General features: G+C 46.7%; 2 protein-coding genes across 5 annotated transcripts in view; one reads left to right on the top strand and one right to left on the bottom strand.

The window, feature by feature from the left end:
- The window catches only part of Stmp1 (short transmembrane mitochondrial protein 1), a 201,240-nt gene that overhangs the window by 137,059 nt on the left and 48,808 nt on the right, over positions 1-15,373 (bottom strand). Inside the window, exon 4 of one of the 2 annotated variants that reach the window (XM_087205899.1) lies at positions 1,851-3,161. The exons of the other annotated variant lie outside the window; for it this stretch is intronic. Coding sequence (XP_087062025.1) covers positions 2,864-3,161 — 298 coding nt within the window. The 3' untranslated portion in view covers positions 1,851-2,863. Of the gene's footprint in view, positions 1-1,850; positions 3,162-15,373 lie in introns of those variants that run through there. 2 annotated transcript variants of the gene reach the window in all.
- Slc13a4 (solute carrier family 13 member 4) overlaps positions 3,854-15,373 on the top strand; it is a 43,887-nt gene continuing 32,367 nt past the window's right edge. The window contains exons 1-2 of one of the 3 annotated variants that reach the window (XR_015449115.1): positions 3,854-4,676; positions 9,549-9,677. Coding sequence is in view for 2 of the 3 variants with exons in the window: in XM_087205894.1 (XP_087062020.1) it covers positions 4,578-4,676; positions 9,549-9,677 (228 nt within the window). In the remaining variant the exon portion in view is untranslated. The remainder of the gene's footprint in view (positions 4,677-9,548; positions 9,678-15,373) is intronic. The other 2 variants (XM_087205894.1, XM_004851232.4) reach the window with 2 other exon arrangements.

Raw genomic sequence — 15,373 nt, 5'->3', positions numbered from 1 at the left:
TAGCAATGGTAGTTCATTCACACACAACAAAGATGAAAGGCACTTCACAGACATAGGTCAGAGCTTGAATTTATGTGGCAGTTGATGCCATAGTGGGGGGGGGGAGGACATGACCTTTGAGAAGACAAATGAAGACTCCATTTTCAGTAACTAGATTCTTAATTTTAATCTAAAGAGACAATTTTTACCCACAGAATTTTTTTAATTAAATTCTTTTATTGGTACATTGTAGGTATACAACACAATTACATTTCTCATTGGGAATTGAACCTTTACATGATGCATCTTGGTTCTTATTTTTTCCCCATTCCTAGCCCTCCCTTCACCCCCTCCATCCTTCCCTATTTACAAAGACTTTATTTCCATTTTTTCCATTTCTCAGCATTTTTCCTTTCCCTTCTTTCCTTTCCCCTGCCCCTGCCCCTCCCACTACCCCTACCCCTTTGGACCTTTTCTTCCTATTTTACATTATCAATTATTCATTCTAATCATTGGTACATTTTAGGTATACAATATAATGACATTCATCATTGGAAATTTGCACCTTTACATAATCTCTCTTGGTTCTTATTTTTCACCCTTGCCCAGCCCTCCCTTCAACCCCTCCATTCCTCCCTATTTACAAAGATTTTGTTCCTATTTTTCCATTTTCTCATATTAATCCCATTCCCTTCTATCCTTTCCCCTAGCCCTCCCATTTCCTTCCCCTTTGCCCCTTTTCTTCCTATTTCACATTACCTATTATACATTTAGTCCTTATTTACACTTTCAGTTTCTCACACCAGAGAAACTATTCGGTATTTATTCATGTGTGTCCTATTTATTTCACTTAAGAGTATGGCCTCAATGTGCATCCACTTAGCTATAAATGTCTCTAATTTCTCATTTTTTATGGCTGAGTAGTACTCCATTTTATAAAAAAACCACATTTTCTTGATCCAGTCTCCAGTTGATGGGCATTTGGGCTGTTTCCAAGTTTTAGCTATTACAAACTGTGCTGCTATGAACATGGGCGCACATATAACACTGTGGTATGATTCTTTTAATTCTTTGGGGAAGATCCCCAGCAGTGGAATAGCGGGGTCAAATGGGACTTCCAGTCCAAGTTCTTTGAAGTATCTCCATACTGATTTCCACAGTGCTTGCACCAGTCTACACTCCCACCAGCAGTGGAGCAGGGTTCCTCTTTCCCCACAGCCCCACCAGCATTTGTTATTGGTGGATTTCATGATAGCAGCCATTCTTTCCGGAGTGAAGTGGAATCTCCGTGTTGTTTTCATTTGCATCTCTCAAATGACCAGTGATTACCCACAGAATTTTATAACAATAACTCTACTCTTTGGCCAGTGAACAATAGAGAAGTAGATGGGTAGAAACAGACTCTCAAAAGAAAAGGAATGACTACCATTTTGCCTCCTCTGTGCAACACTCAGCCATGGTCATGGGTGGGCCGTATTTCATCATATTTACTCAGAGTATAACTTGGGGGTGTGACATCTGTAGTGGAAACTCATCTGTGACTCATGGAACCATTTCCACTATTTCTACACTGCTAGGAAATTTCAGGACCCAGACTCTGGAAGCTCCCTATATAGTTGGAAGCCTTAATATCCTGAGTGTCATTCCCCACCATGTCACTCAAGAGATAACAACAAACATCTTTTGTGCTAAAATTAATTTCTCTCTCATCTCACCTTGAGTATAATGAAAAGAGATTTGCATAAGGTATGTATCAGTGAAAAAAGGTAACTGATTAGGTAAACTGGTCTAGAACTAAATGCCCATTAAATGGCTTCACACAACAATTTCCTAACTCATTTTAATTTCTTACATGTCTTTTTTTTTGGTAAAAAAAATGACAAAATTTGCCATCTTAACTATGTAAGCAAACAGTACAGTAGTGGTAGTATGAACTATATGCACACCGTTCCTTATTTGTCTGCAGGGCTAGAGACAACTAGGGCCTTCTGAACGCTAGGCAAAGGCTCTGTCACTGAGCTATGCCCTCAGCCACATTATTGTGCAACAGACCTCGAGAACTTCATCTCAAAATCTGAAGCTCTATATACTCATTAAATAATGTCCCTTTGCCCCTTCCCCCAACACTCGGCAACCAATCATTCTAGTCCTTGTTCTTAAGAGTTTGATCACTTTACCTATTCACACAAGTAGACTATCTTCCATTTCTTGAGCACTGGATGCAGAAAGTATTTCCTTTGTCTGACAAATGGATAGAGTCTTGAAGGAGAACTACTCCTCTTAGTGTGTTGCTTGCCTCACTTAATTTTATTTACAAATATTCATCTATGACATAATAAAAATACCACAATTGACTTGCTAAACTCACTGGAATCTTTCTTATTCTCAGATTATTTCACCAAGAAATTTAAGTGGTTCCTAGGTTGAATAGTGGAAGTTGACTTCTATGTTTGTTATTAGTCTTTCTGTTTGCAACTAAAATATCACACATGTGGTCTTGTCCATTCTGAATTTAAAAACCATTACAAAAAGGAGGCCAGAATGTAGTAAACACAACAGCCAGTCTTTTTCTTTTCTTTTTTTTTTTGGTACCGGGGATTGAACTACAACAGCCAGTCTTTAAGATGTATGCAAAGCTATAAGTTATCAAAGCCTGCACTATAATAGCCAGGTAACTTCTAAGACCTAGGCTTTCCATTTGCACCTGTCTTGAAAGTCCAGAAGAACTGGTTTCTTGGGCCACTTTCCTGGTCACTTCATGTTTGGCCTGGGGATCATGTACCTTAGAAAGTGCCAATCTTTGAATTCTGGAGAAAATGGGTTTCATAAACCCTGTCTCTGCTCAGCAACTCCCAGGTCAAGGTAATGTTGCCAAGACAACCACTTAGAGAAGGTCGGGAGTGTTTTTCTTTTTCCTTTGCTTTTCTTCACTGTCCCAAATCCCCAAGTCCTTTCCTAGAAGAGAAGCTATTGTTTCTCCTGATCCGTGAAGTGCAAAAATCCAGAGTCCGCTGTTCCTGAGCCTTTTCCTTGGACTTGTCAACTTCTTGCCTCCCTGTCCACCTTCTCCTGTGTGCCAAGCAAAGGAGGCCCCGGTGCCCTTCGGGTAAAGAGCCCTTGGTAAAGAGCATTTGAGAGCACGTCCAGCCAGAAAGGCCACTGGCACCAGGGTCCGAGGACCTCTGAAACAAGAGGCATCCAGACTTGTTCAGAAAGGCAGCCACCATTCTCCTTCTCCCCAAACCCCAGAGGAGACTTGTCTCACACCCTTAGCTGAGACCTCATACTCCCAGGCTTCAGAAGAAACAACGCTGGCCAGCTGAGAAGCAGAAAAGTTTAACACTGTACACTCTGGGACACATTTATCCACAATTAGAGATATCTCTCGCCCAAGACACGTCATCTTTTGGAGGACCAGGTCAACAAGGGGCCCTTCCAAGGAGAGATCTGTGTCCTAGCTCAGAAATACCACAGCAAGGCAGGGTGTCGTGGCACACATCTGTAATCCCAGCACTTGGGAGGCAGAGGCAGGAGGATCGCCATGCGTTTGAGGCCAGTCTGGGCTGTAAAATGAGTTCAGGGCCAGCCTGAACACAAAGCGAGACCTTGTCTCAAAAAAAGAAAAAAAAGAAAGAAATACCAAAGCAGTGCTTGGGGAAGTTGGATTATGTTTACAACAATGATCATCACTCCAGCCCCTAGGATGTTTGAGAAATGGAAAAATAAGCTTTGCAAGCTGCTTAGATGCTGCTCAATCAGCAGGCCCCTGCTGTGACCAATCAAGAGCTGCCTTTGGAAGAGATACGGGTTCATTCTTTTCGACTTGCTGATTGGCTTTGAGGAGTGGGTGTGGCTACTGCCTCTGTGTGGGTCTCCCATTGGTAAATGAAAGTTAAAGGTGGACCTCTCGCAAGTTTTTGTCCTGTGATAATCAGGAATGTCTTGGGATTTTTTTTTTTTTTCCTCCTCTTCTTTGGAGGCCTAGGCTCAAGGCAAATTAGAAGTAGGAAACCAATTTGAAGGAAAGAAATTTTAAACGAGGTAGGGTGACACGGCCTGGGAGAGAGCAGCAGACCCCATGTGAAGGGGCTCCCAGGCACCTGTTTGGGGGAAGGGGCTCCCAGATTTTTACACCAGCGAGCCACGTAGGAGATGAAACGCCCTCCCCACTACAGGCCATCCGAGGGAGAGAAAATGATAGCCAGCATGCTATGCTCTTAGTATTTTTTTTTTTAATGTTTTATGTTTTAAATGAAAGGCCAAACAGCAGCAGCAAAAGCGTGGGTTTAATTGCTCAGGAAGGCTTTTGCTGGCAGTGAGCATGAAGATCCTCTCTTGCTAACCAAGCCAAGAGAGAGCCCACTATGCTCCTGTCTATCATCCTTTTCCAGTTGCTTTTTGCTGCTCATAAAACCATGCTCATCAGTCCACCTAAGGGGGAGACCAGGAGCCCACCTCTTGTGGAAATGGGGGTGTAACAGCCCCCCTCTTCTGCCCCCAAGACCAGAGAGAGCTCTTGGAAACCCAGTTTAAGAAGTCTTTCTGGCCGGACAGCAGTACCTAGCGAGGAGCCAGACGGGAGAGCAAGTAGGGCCACCATGGGCTTCCTGCAGGGTCTTCTCCAGGCCAGGAAGCTGCTGCTGGTCATCTTCGTTCCCCTGTTGCTGCTGCCTCTGCCCATCCTGCACCCAAGCAGTGTAAGTACCCCTGGCTCCAGGGCAGGGCACACAAGGGAGGGCGCAACGGGAATGGGGAGCTTCAGCAGCACCCGGAGATGCATTAGTGTATGTTTGAAGAAATGAACTTTTTTTTGCGGGGGGAGGCCCAAATACCTTCTTCCCAGAAACTGCCTCCATCTTAGTGCCAGTCCCCAACCCCGAGGGCCCAGGCACGCATTAGGACAGAGAAGTCACCTTGGCTGAAATCACTGACAGGTCTGCACAGAGCCAGGGCCGGGCACACGCTGGGACCTTTACTACACACACAGGAAGGCCTGTGACACAGAGGGCAAGGACAGGGGCCGAGGGTACTGTGGAGCCAATCCAGCTTGGTGGTCAGTCATGGTGGGCTCTGATAACCAGAATTTGAAAATCGGAATCTTTGAGGCTCCCTGTGAACCCCAGGGGAGGAAAGCTGAAGTCAGAAGTGGAGCTTGGCAAGTTGCTGTGGCTCTGCACACATGTCCCTGGGGTTATCTGCATCCTCTGTGTTTTCTTCTCTGTGTTCTTGAAGGTCAATCATAAAAAGACAAGACAAAGAACGGGGTGGTGACGTGTGCCTGTAGTCTCAGCTACTTGGGAGGTGCAGGCAGGACTGCAAATACAAGGCCAGCCTGGGCAATTGAGCAAGACTCTGCCTCAAAATAGAAAAATAAAAAGGGCTCACAATGTAGCTCTGTGGTAGAGTGCCCTTGGGTTTGATCTTAAAAAGAAAAAGAAAGAAATTAGGCCCCAAACTCTGGACTGTGACCTAATTTTTAACAGGGGTCGTGTGAGCAGGGAGCCATGCTTGAGCTCTGTGATCAGTGGTTTCTTGGACCGTAGTTTACCTCCCTTCCCTTCCTGTCTGTTCACCTCCTGGCCAGTTTTACACCTGCCTGCAACTGGCGCTACTCTTGAGATCTAGGAAAAATAAGCCACAGCTGGTGAATTCTGGTGGTGGGAGGGGAAGAGCACCTTCCACTTGCTCCTTGAGTCACTTGGAACCAAAACCAAGTTAAAAAGTTAAATGGAAGGGTTTAGGATTATTCTTAAAGTCAAGCTAGTTTACGTCTTTATTATCAGAAAAAATCCAGAGTGCCCAGGGAACACAATGAACCCTGGGCCGGGATTAACAGATGGCAATTGCTGCTGGCATCTTTCTCAGGCTGCTCAATGGTTGGTGTCTGTGTTGTCCACATGGGCCCTTTTTGTCCTCTTGTCGTGGTGTTATTAACTCAATGTAGCTTGGTTTAAAGGACTTAAGAAACAAATTCCCTTCTTCCCCACAGCAGTTTTTTTGTGGTGGTGTTGATTTTGTTGTTGTTTTCTGATACCGGGGATCGAACTCAGGACCTTGCACTTATGAGGGAGGCAAGGCGCCACTGAGCTAAATCCCCAGCGCCCACAGCAGTTTTAAGGAGCCCCATCTCGGTTTTAAGTCAGTGCCCATATACAGGAGGCCCAGGCTAGATGCCCAACACAAATTATTCTCACACCCATTCTCAATGCCTCGCATCAGACTGTTCCATTCTGATACGGAACCCTTAGAACTTCTAGGTGGGTTTGTTTGCACGGGACTGGAGAGCAGTGACTGAGTACTTGGGCAGCAATTCCCTGCCTGAGGTTCTGATGGTTCCTCAAACTGCCAAGCGACAGCTACATTCTAGCAGTGGTCCGAATGACTTCCCGGACCTGTCTGTCCTGTCACAGATGCAGACAGTAGGGCTAGGGGTGTAGCTTGGTGGTACAGTGCTCACCTAGTTTGCATGAGGTTGTGCTTCATCCCCAGCACCACCAAATAAAAACTGAAGCAGGCACAAGAGGAGGCATCCATCACTAAGCCCCTCTTCAAGGTCCCCAGTGGGATAAACATTGCACTCAACCTCCTATGCTAAATTTTACAAAGGGCAAATGAACAGACATCAAGCTACTGCCAGCCAGACCTCATGAGCTGTCACTGTGGTAGTCGAGCAGACCCAAGCCTGAGATGATCTCAAGGTAGCAACATTCTACACAGAGACCTTCAACTTTTGAACTCCTTTTTTTTGAACAGTAGCAAAAAGAAAAAAATAGAGAGAGACAACACTGGCCCTTAAAGGCATTCCCTGAATACCTACCAACTCCCAAATTCCCTATGAGCAGTGACCTTGGGTTTCCAGAATATTCCTCCCAGTAAGATAAGGGAGACCCCAGACTCCTAAAAGGGAACACTGCAGGGTCCTGGGTATCTGAATCCTGGCTTGTGTACCTAATTCTGGGAAAACTGAAAAGGGACTGAAGGAAGTTATTGCGATTTCCTGGCTGAAGGTAGCACAGGGACTTCCTCCACTAACCTACCCCAGTTCCTTAAGATCTTTACTATTGGAAAGTTTATTGCAGCCTACCCAAATCTCCTAATTCAACCCCAAATGGTGCATGGTAGATGGAAAGTTCTCTCTCTTCCCTTCCTTTCTTTTCCTCTCTCTCTTTTTCCCTGTCCCTCCCTGCAGCCTTACTCCCTTGTGACTCTCTAGTGACCAGGATAAAGGCTTCCCAGTGAGGCAGGCATTCTGTTCCTTTATCTTACCTGGAATTAAGACCTTTCATTCTGTCTCTTTCCCAGAAAGGTAATGAGAAGGCTCCAGAGAGCTTTGAATCCTTCAGGTAGTTTTATTTCCACTACAAAGAGGGCATTTCTCCATTGTATTCTTTCCCCTGTGAAGCCATTTTCCCTCACTACTGATTCCATTGTCTTGTCAGCATTTCCAAAAGTCTTATCTTCTCTCTCATCTCTCGGCCCTGCAGGAGCCACAAGTCAACAATCAGTGGACCCAGTTCCCATTTCCCAGACCTCAGCCCCATAATCCATGCCTATCAGGAGGGAGCAAGGTCCCTTTCCACCAAGCCTGTTGGTCACTCCTCTGCCCTCACTGCGCACAGCAACATTTTGTAACTTCAGTGTAACAGTTGGAGGAGGCTTATTCTGAACTCAGGAGGTTGCAAACACAGCTAGATCTGTCAGGTTCCTGGGTCGGCCACCAGGGGAGGTCTCCTGAGCCCTGATGGTTTAGAACTTGGTGAAAATTAAGAAATTCCCAGCATCTCTGACTTTCTATAAAAGGGCCCTCTGAGTCCTGCAGTTTGGTGATGCTGCCCCTGGCAACCTTCCCAACACCTCCAGCAACATCACTGGGGCAGTCAGCATTACTGGAGGCCAAAGTTAAGGGGGACTGGGTTTAGATAAGAGCTCGTACTTAATTTACTCTGTGCACCACTTGGTTACCCAAGAGCAAGTGGGCTAGAGGAAATGCTGGTGAATTCCAGCCCTCTTCCACGTGGACGGCACTCTGTTCTCTCTGGGAAAGGATGCTCCCATGGCACCAGGCAGGTGAAAGGATGCAGAGAGCAATGAGCACCATTTTCAGTTGTGTCAACTGGCAGCTAGTGAGTAGAGACCAGAGGTGCTGCAACTGTGCTTCCCTGAAAATGAGGTCTAGCTAGAAACTAAGCCCTACTGGTCATTACCGTCACGGTGACAGCAAGTCATGGCCAAGATTCTACCTCGCTGTTCTCTTGCTTGGTGGCGACTCCGTAAGGCAGGCAGGGCAAGGATAGGGCGATGGGGGCTGGCATTTTTGATCCCCAGTTTCAAGGCTGTTAGGTCTTATTTGGGGGGAAATGTGGTAAAATGCCTTACACTGCACAGGACAGCTAGCTCCACAACAAAGAATTGTCCAGCCCCAAATGTCACTAGAGCCAAGGCTAAGAAACACTGAGTTAGGAGTTCCTTCTTCTTCATCATCCAAAATGAGAGTCTCGTTCTCAGGATTGCTGCCTGCCTCTCCTCTGCTCCCCACCAGGCTCTTTGCAGCTATGTACTGACTCTGCAAACAGCCCCATGGGAGGCTTGCCCAGCCACTCAAGGGGAGTACAGTACGAAAGAACCTCACCCTGGACATTGGAGGGGGAAATAGCCAACCAGTTCTTGCCTAGCAATTTATTGTATTAAATTTTACTACTAAATGGTGGTGCACACCTGTAATCCCAGCTAGTAGGAGGCTGAGCCAGGAGGATTGCTTGAGTCCAAGTTCAACACTAGCCTTGGCAACAAGAAAAATTGCTATTGAGTAGAGTTGTTTTAGCTAATAATCTGAAGCAAGGAGATTTAACTTCATTTATTCATTTTTAAAGCCATGAAGACTTTTTAAAATTTTTCAAATAAGCTTACATGTAGGCAGCACAGAAATCAAATGAGAGCAGGGCCATTCTTTCAGGGGTGAGGCTGGAGAGGGTTAGGGTTCAAGGCCTTGGTGGTCTCTCTGGGATATTCTTGAGACTCCTCCGGGGTCGTGAGAACACTGTGTGGGAGCCACCCTTGGGATCGTTCCTAAATCTCACTTCTTACAGAACCACTTCCCTTCAGCCGGGCAAACACTGAATGCCCTGTATCTTCAGATCTTCTACCCCTGTGCTGACTGACAGCACACATGGGAGCCAATCCCATATCCTGAACCATCTCCCGCTTCCCCTAGGGTCTCCAGTGTCTGATCAACTTGGCTCCAGTCTGAGTTAAAGCTCTGAACTCTGCCTTCACAGTTTTTCATCTTGGGTCTGGGTGCTGGGCTGAATTTCAGTTCCATGCACCAGCAGAGCCATGCGATATACAGTGGCCCAGTGGCCAGTGTGCTGCACACCAGTGCTGACTATGTGCCAGACATGGGTCCTCAGGAGTGGCCCTAGCTTCACCCACAAAAAAATGGGTCTCCTGTGTTCAACTGCCCAGCACAGCTTTGCACCATGCAGAGCTGTGTCTAGTGCAAGCTGCCCCAGCCCCAGGGTGTATTCAGATTCTCCCTCCCTGGGACTAACCTACTCTGTCCTTCCCTCCAGGAAGCTGCGTGTGCCTACGTGCTGATAGTGACGGCTGTGTACTGGGTGTCCGAGGCGGTGCCACTGGGAGCTGCAGCACTGGTCCCTGCCTTCCTCTACCCGTTCTTTGGAGTTCTCCGGTCCAATGAGGTTAGACCACTAGTGACCCAGCCCCCTGCCTGGGCCCAGTTGTGCCAGTGGTGGAGGCTGCCACGTGAAGGGAGACCCTTAGAGAACTGGAGGAAGTGGGGTTTTTCACCCACTGAGCATCAATTCTTTGCACCTGATGTCACAGCCCCTCAATCTTTCCCCTTTAGCCCTGGGCCCTCATCTCCTTGGAAGGGGCTCGAAACTCGCCTCTGTCAAGAAGCTCTCCATGATTAAGCACATCTAGTTGGGCCTTCAGTTTGGAGCCTTTTAGGACCTCTCTTGTTGGCACCTATGAGTGGGCTATGGTTGATCTTTTCAGGCTCTTCTATGCCCATTTAGACCATAAGCACACAATGGGAGGAACCAGTTTATTGGGTATCCCATTAGAAAGCTGAGCCTGTATAAAGTAGGGCACTTGGTGTTTGTTGACCAAGAGATATAATCTTGTTTCTCTGGGTCCTGACAATGCTTTCATCTTCCTCCCCCCCCAAAAAAAAAAAATCTGTCCTCCTTCCCCAGCTCCAGATTACTGCAGGATCTTTCTTTGACTGCCTTCAACCTCAGGTCTGCCTTCTCTGTTCACTTTCTAGTGGCATTCTCAAAAACTCAAAGAGAAACTGTCAGTAGCAAGCCCAGACTGGTTAAACTTCAGGGCAAGCATTTACTCTTGACACCAGTAAGGCAGAAAACAGCAGCCAGAATAGGAGCAAGGGCCTCATCCATCAATCTGGCTTCATCTGAACATTGTGGCCTTTGTCCCTCATGTTATTCACTCAACATTCTAAAAATTGTTTTCTGAGTTCTGTATCTACCATGTGCAATGTGTGATGGTACAGTACACCTAGGATGACAAAAAGTGAATCAAACCTAAGTCCTGCCCTCCAGAAGCTCATTTCTGGCCCCTCTGAGTATCCATTATTCTTGGAAGCTACAGGATCTGCAGAGGAACAGAACCAATTGGAGAACAATGTGGATATAAATAGGTAGATATAAATTATAGATAGATTTATTACCAGGAGTTGGCTTACTTGGTTGTGGAGGCTGAGATATCCTCTGATCTGCCACATGGGAAACCCATGTTGTAACTCAGTGTGAGTCCAAAGGCCTGAGAACCAGGGGGTTGTCCATGAAAATCCCAGTCCAAGGGCAGAAGATAAGATGTCCCAGCTCAAAAAGTGAGACTGGAAAAAAGTCAAATTCCAGCTTCCTCCCTATACCTTGTCCTCTGCAGGCCCTCAGAGGATTGGAGGATGACTGCCACAGTGGGGAGGACTGTCTGCTTTACCGAGTTCAGAGACTCAGATGCTAACCCTGTCTAGAAATGATGTCCTTTCGGAAACACCCAGAAACAGTATTTAATCCAGGCACCTCCTGGCCCACTCAAGTTGACTTTAAACTTCACCAACACAAGTACATATAAAGGATCACTTTTTGTGGTAATAACTTGTCAGCCAGCAGGCTTTAAGAGTTAAGTGCAAACCCTAAATTGCCTTTTCTTATGGGAACTCAGGAGTTAAGGAGAGATATGGAACTATAGAGAAGGCTCCTGACATTTAAAAGTTTCTGTTCTAAATGAGAATAGAATAGAGAAATAGGAGAGAGAAAGTATAGACCACATGGAAAAACACAGAAGGCTCTGTAGAAGCACCTCATGTGCTGGTACGGTGGAGAACTGACACAATTCCCCAGGAGGGGGAATGTTCTAGATAAATAAAATGTACTCTTGCCAAGGGCCTCAATTTGATGTTGAACACTCTTTTGATTGTTATTTTCCAAAAAGGTTTTTTAATTTCCCTGGTATTTTAAACAGAAGTAATTCAGGCCGGGGATTTAGCTCAGTGGTTCCGGTGCCTGCCTTGCAAGCGCAAGGTCCCGAGTTCGATCCCCGGTACCAAAAAAAAAAAAAAAAACACAAATAAACAGAAGTAATTCAATAATAATATAATTTCACTTTCTTCCTGGAGTTTTCAAAATTTATGAGGGGAAGAAATTCTCACTCCTTGCAGCTGGTGTGGGCTAGAAGATAGCAGAGTTGGTAACTGAGTAGCAGCAGGACAGCTGAAAGAGTCTCCAGTACTATGTCGACATTAGGCTGGAGAGCGCGGAGAACTGTTGCAAAGACGAGTTATAGGACGTACAGATGACAAAGTAGGCTGGGCTGGCTAATGCATGGTGACAGACCAATATTGACTGGATGGGACAATGGGCTGAAATTACAAAATGAAGTTTAATCAAGATAAGTGTATGCAGTTGATGTAAAAAGACTTAGATTTTAGCTAAGTATGGGCTCAGTGCCAGTTCAAGGTGGCTGCCAAACTTTCCAGCATTTACCATATGCCAGGCTCCACAGGACATCATTTCCATTCATTTTACTGCTTAATCTTCTGTGAAGGAACTATTATTCTTATATTCCTTTTACAGAGAAGGAAACTGAAGTTCAGAGAGGTTTAAGTAACTTACCCAAGATTACACGGCTGCTAAGCAGTGAAGGTAGGACTTGAGTCCAGGGTCTTGAGCTCTTGGCCCCTTCCTGGGCAATACAACCCAGAATCTTCTGTTGAATTCATAAATGATGTATGAAGAATGAAGACTTAGGGGACATGATTTTTGTCTTCTACAGCTCAAGGCATCAGGCTTAAAGGGTCCAACCAGGCCAAAGAGGCACAGAGCAATGAGGAGCTCCCCACTCCATGTAGGGGAAAACTCTGGGTTTCCATGCGTGGTCCTCATATTCTTGTCCCTGGAAGCTTGAGCCAGGCATCCACACCAGCAACACTAGTGACAGACTTTGTACCTTGGGAAAGGGATGGACTTTACAGTGTCTTTGACTTCCGGATTTTCTGATCTTCTTGTGACCATCCAGCCACAGCTTCCCTCTGCTTATACACAGGGTCCCGGATTTTAGGTTTTCATTTTTGCTTTGTGGGTTTGTTTGTTTAATGTTAGGATTTTCATTTTGCTTCTATTGCTATCATTGTATCTGCCTCCAGAGTCCTCTAGGCCCCTTCTAATGTATTGACTTGGCACAATGGCTGTGTCCATCCTGTTCGCTGAGATCCTGCCTACAGGAGAGGCAGACAGGTGCACACCAAAGGACTTGGAGTGCAGAGAGTCTGACAAGCGTAGTTTGAATGCCCAGCTTGGGAACAGCCCAGTGTCCACAGCTACTTGTGGTAGTAATGAGATGTGCTCCCTATCTTTACCCACTCTGACACGCACGCATACACACACACACACACACACACTCATACACTCAGCCAGCTGTCTCAGTGGACTTGCACTGTGGGCTGCTGGGTCAGGCTCATTTGGATTCCAGTTCCTGCCAGGGCAACAGAGCAGCCCGGGCAGCTCCCGCTGGGATAAGAAAGGGCCTCTGATGTCACAATCAGCTTCCCCGTTGGCTCCTGACCTTTCTGACCCGCTGGCCACCTGCCCATTGCCTGGAGCCTGACTTTATTTGTTGAACCCAGAGGGTGTTTCCCACTGTCACTCTGCTCTTCTGGCCCCTACTCCCCACGGGGGCTGCATCCCACTGAGGGTGTGGGCTACATTGCGGGCTGGCACCTCCCTGAGCCCAGCCTGCTCAGGATAGATGTCACACCCACCATCCAGGCATAGCCCTGGGCCCTGACCAGGAACCTACAGAATCTATGGCTTTTGGGGACCCACCTCATGTTCCTGTGAGAGGAGCCCCTTCCTCTGAGCCCTCACCAACCCAGGCCTTCACCCCAGGCTCAAGCCCAGCCCCTGCCTCTGCCTCCCCACATCCAGACCACTCATACCATCCCAGAACAGGCTCTAGGGTGGGGCTGAGTCAGTGTCCCCAGCCACACAGGAGCTGGGCCAGCTTTGGGGTTGGGTGGAGGCCCATCTCGGTTTCTCTCCTTTAAACTTCTCTAGGTAAGGTTTGCAAAGAATTTTTTTTTATAAGCAACACCACCTTTTCTTTAAACTAAATCTTAGGAGACTCCATATATAAAACAGATGGAAAGGCAAGTCCTGCTCAAATCGATCGTGGGGGCCTCGAGGGCTGACTACCTGGACCCTTCCTTTCTGATCCCTTCCTTCTATAGCAGCCCTTGAAGTTTTCTGAGGGATTGGGTGTGGTTTGAAAACCTCTGACCTCTGGATGTAAATCAGGTGATGACGGGGCATCCAAACCCACCCAGGGCACTGCCCTGGCCAAAAATGTATCTCTGCTCCCAGTGCACCACATGGACGCCAGTTGTAGCCATGTGGGTCCTTGGCCTTGTCCAGACTTAGCTCAGAGCCAAGGGGAGACCAACCCTGGATTCACTCCTAGGGTTTACAAGATTTTACTGCAAAATTGTTTCAATGAAAATCGTTTCAAAAGTCTCTAGGTCCATCACCAGAAACCACCACCAGTCTCTGAAGGGCCGCAGCATTCCCACCCTTTGAAGAGGGAGAGAGAGGCTCACCCATGGTTGACTGCATTTCTGGTGGGTCCCACCCCACGCCACCAAATGCCCATGTTGGGAGAGCAGACACAGTCAAATTGACACAGCCTGCCTCTCTGGCTCAAAGTAGGGAGGGGATTCCTGGTACCACCATGGGCAAGTATGGTGAAAACGAAGAGTGGGTCAAGACCCAGGTTTGGAGTAGGGGAGAACTGAGTTCAAATCCAGCACTATCACCAACTAGTCTTGAGCAGGTTCTGCATCTATACCTGATTGCCACTTGCTCATCTGAAAAGTGACAGCACCAGAAACTCCACGTGGGGGTTGGGGTGGGGAGGATTCTGGGTATGGCAGTGCCTATCCCTACAACCAGCTTATTGGCAAGAATGAAGAGTTGTCCTATCTCTGTCTCCCCTCTGTTCAGATGGCCCCAGGGAGGATGAATCAAACATTCCTAGTGAGAAAACCAGGGAGTTGAGGTTATCATCTAGATTTCCATTCTCAAACATCTAGGAATGAAGTCTCAAATGCCCCTTCCCATTTTAAAAACTTTTTTCTTGGGCCGGGGATTTAGCTCAGTGATTTTGCTGCCTGCTGCACAAGCGCAAGGACCCGAGTTCAATCCCCGGTACCAAAAAAAAACCCCAAAAAAACCCCGTTTTTCCTTCTTTTTTTTTTTGTTGGGGGGTAGTTTGAGACAGGGTCTCACTATGTAGTCCAGGCTGACCTTGAACTCAGTATGTAGCCCAGGCTGGCCTTGAACTGGCTTCCTGCTTCAGCCTCCCAAGTACTGGGATTACAGGTACATGCCATCACGTTCAGTTCAAAACCTTTCCTAAAAACCAAAAAATGTAATATACAGTGATCTCCCCCCATCCAGGAGCCCCAGTGAATGCTTGGAATCAAAAGTGGTACCAAGCTCTATCTATATATTGTTTCTTCCTATATGCTCTGCAGCATTGCCACATAAGACCGAAGCTAGCCTATCCTTCCATGGTGTGAGCCCTGGTGCCTTGTCTGCATTATGGCCCCTGCACTCTGGAGCCATTGTTAGGTAATATACAGGTTTCATGAACACAAGCACTATGGAACCACATTAGGTTCTGATGACTGAGCTGGCTACTGAATGACTAGTGGGAAGGTAGGGTATACAGAGTAGATACACTGGGCAAAAGAATGATTTATGTCTGTACCAAGTTGGCATGGAATGATGTGAGATTTCACCATGGTGCTGAAAGAAGCCTGCAATTTAAAACTTACTAATTGTTTTTTCTGGAA

The sequence above is a fragment of the Heterocephalus glaber genome, unplaced genomic scaffold (genome assembly GCF_053883595.1).
Source record: "Heterocephalus glaber isolate CG9 unplaced genomic scaffold, H.glaber_assembly_v1.0 deba00000621, whole genome shotgun sequence".
In the NCBI taxonomy this organism is placed as follows: domain Eukaryota; kingdom Metazoa; phylum Chordata; class Mammalia; order Rodentia; family Bathyergidae; genus Heterocephalus; species Heterocephalus glaber.
Note: the sequence above shows the minus strand (reverse complement) of the source record. Positions and strands in the feature narration are given on the sequence as shown.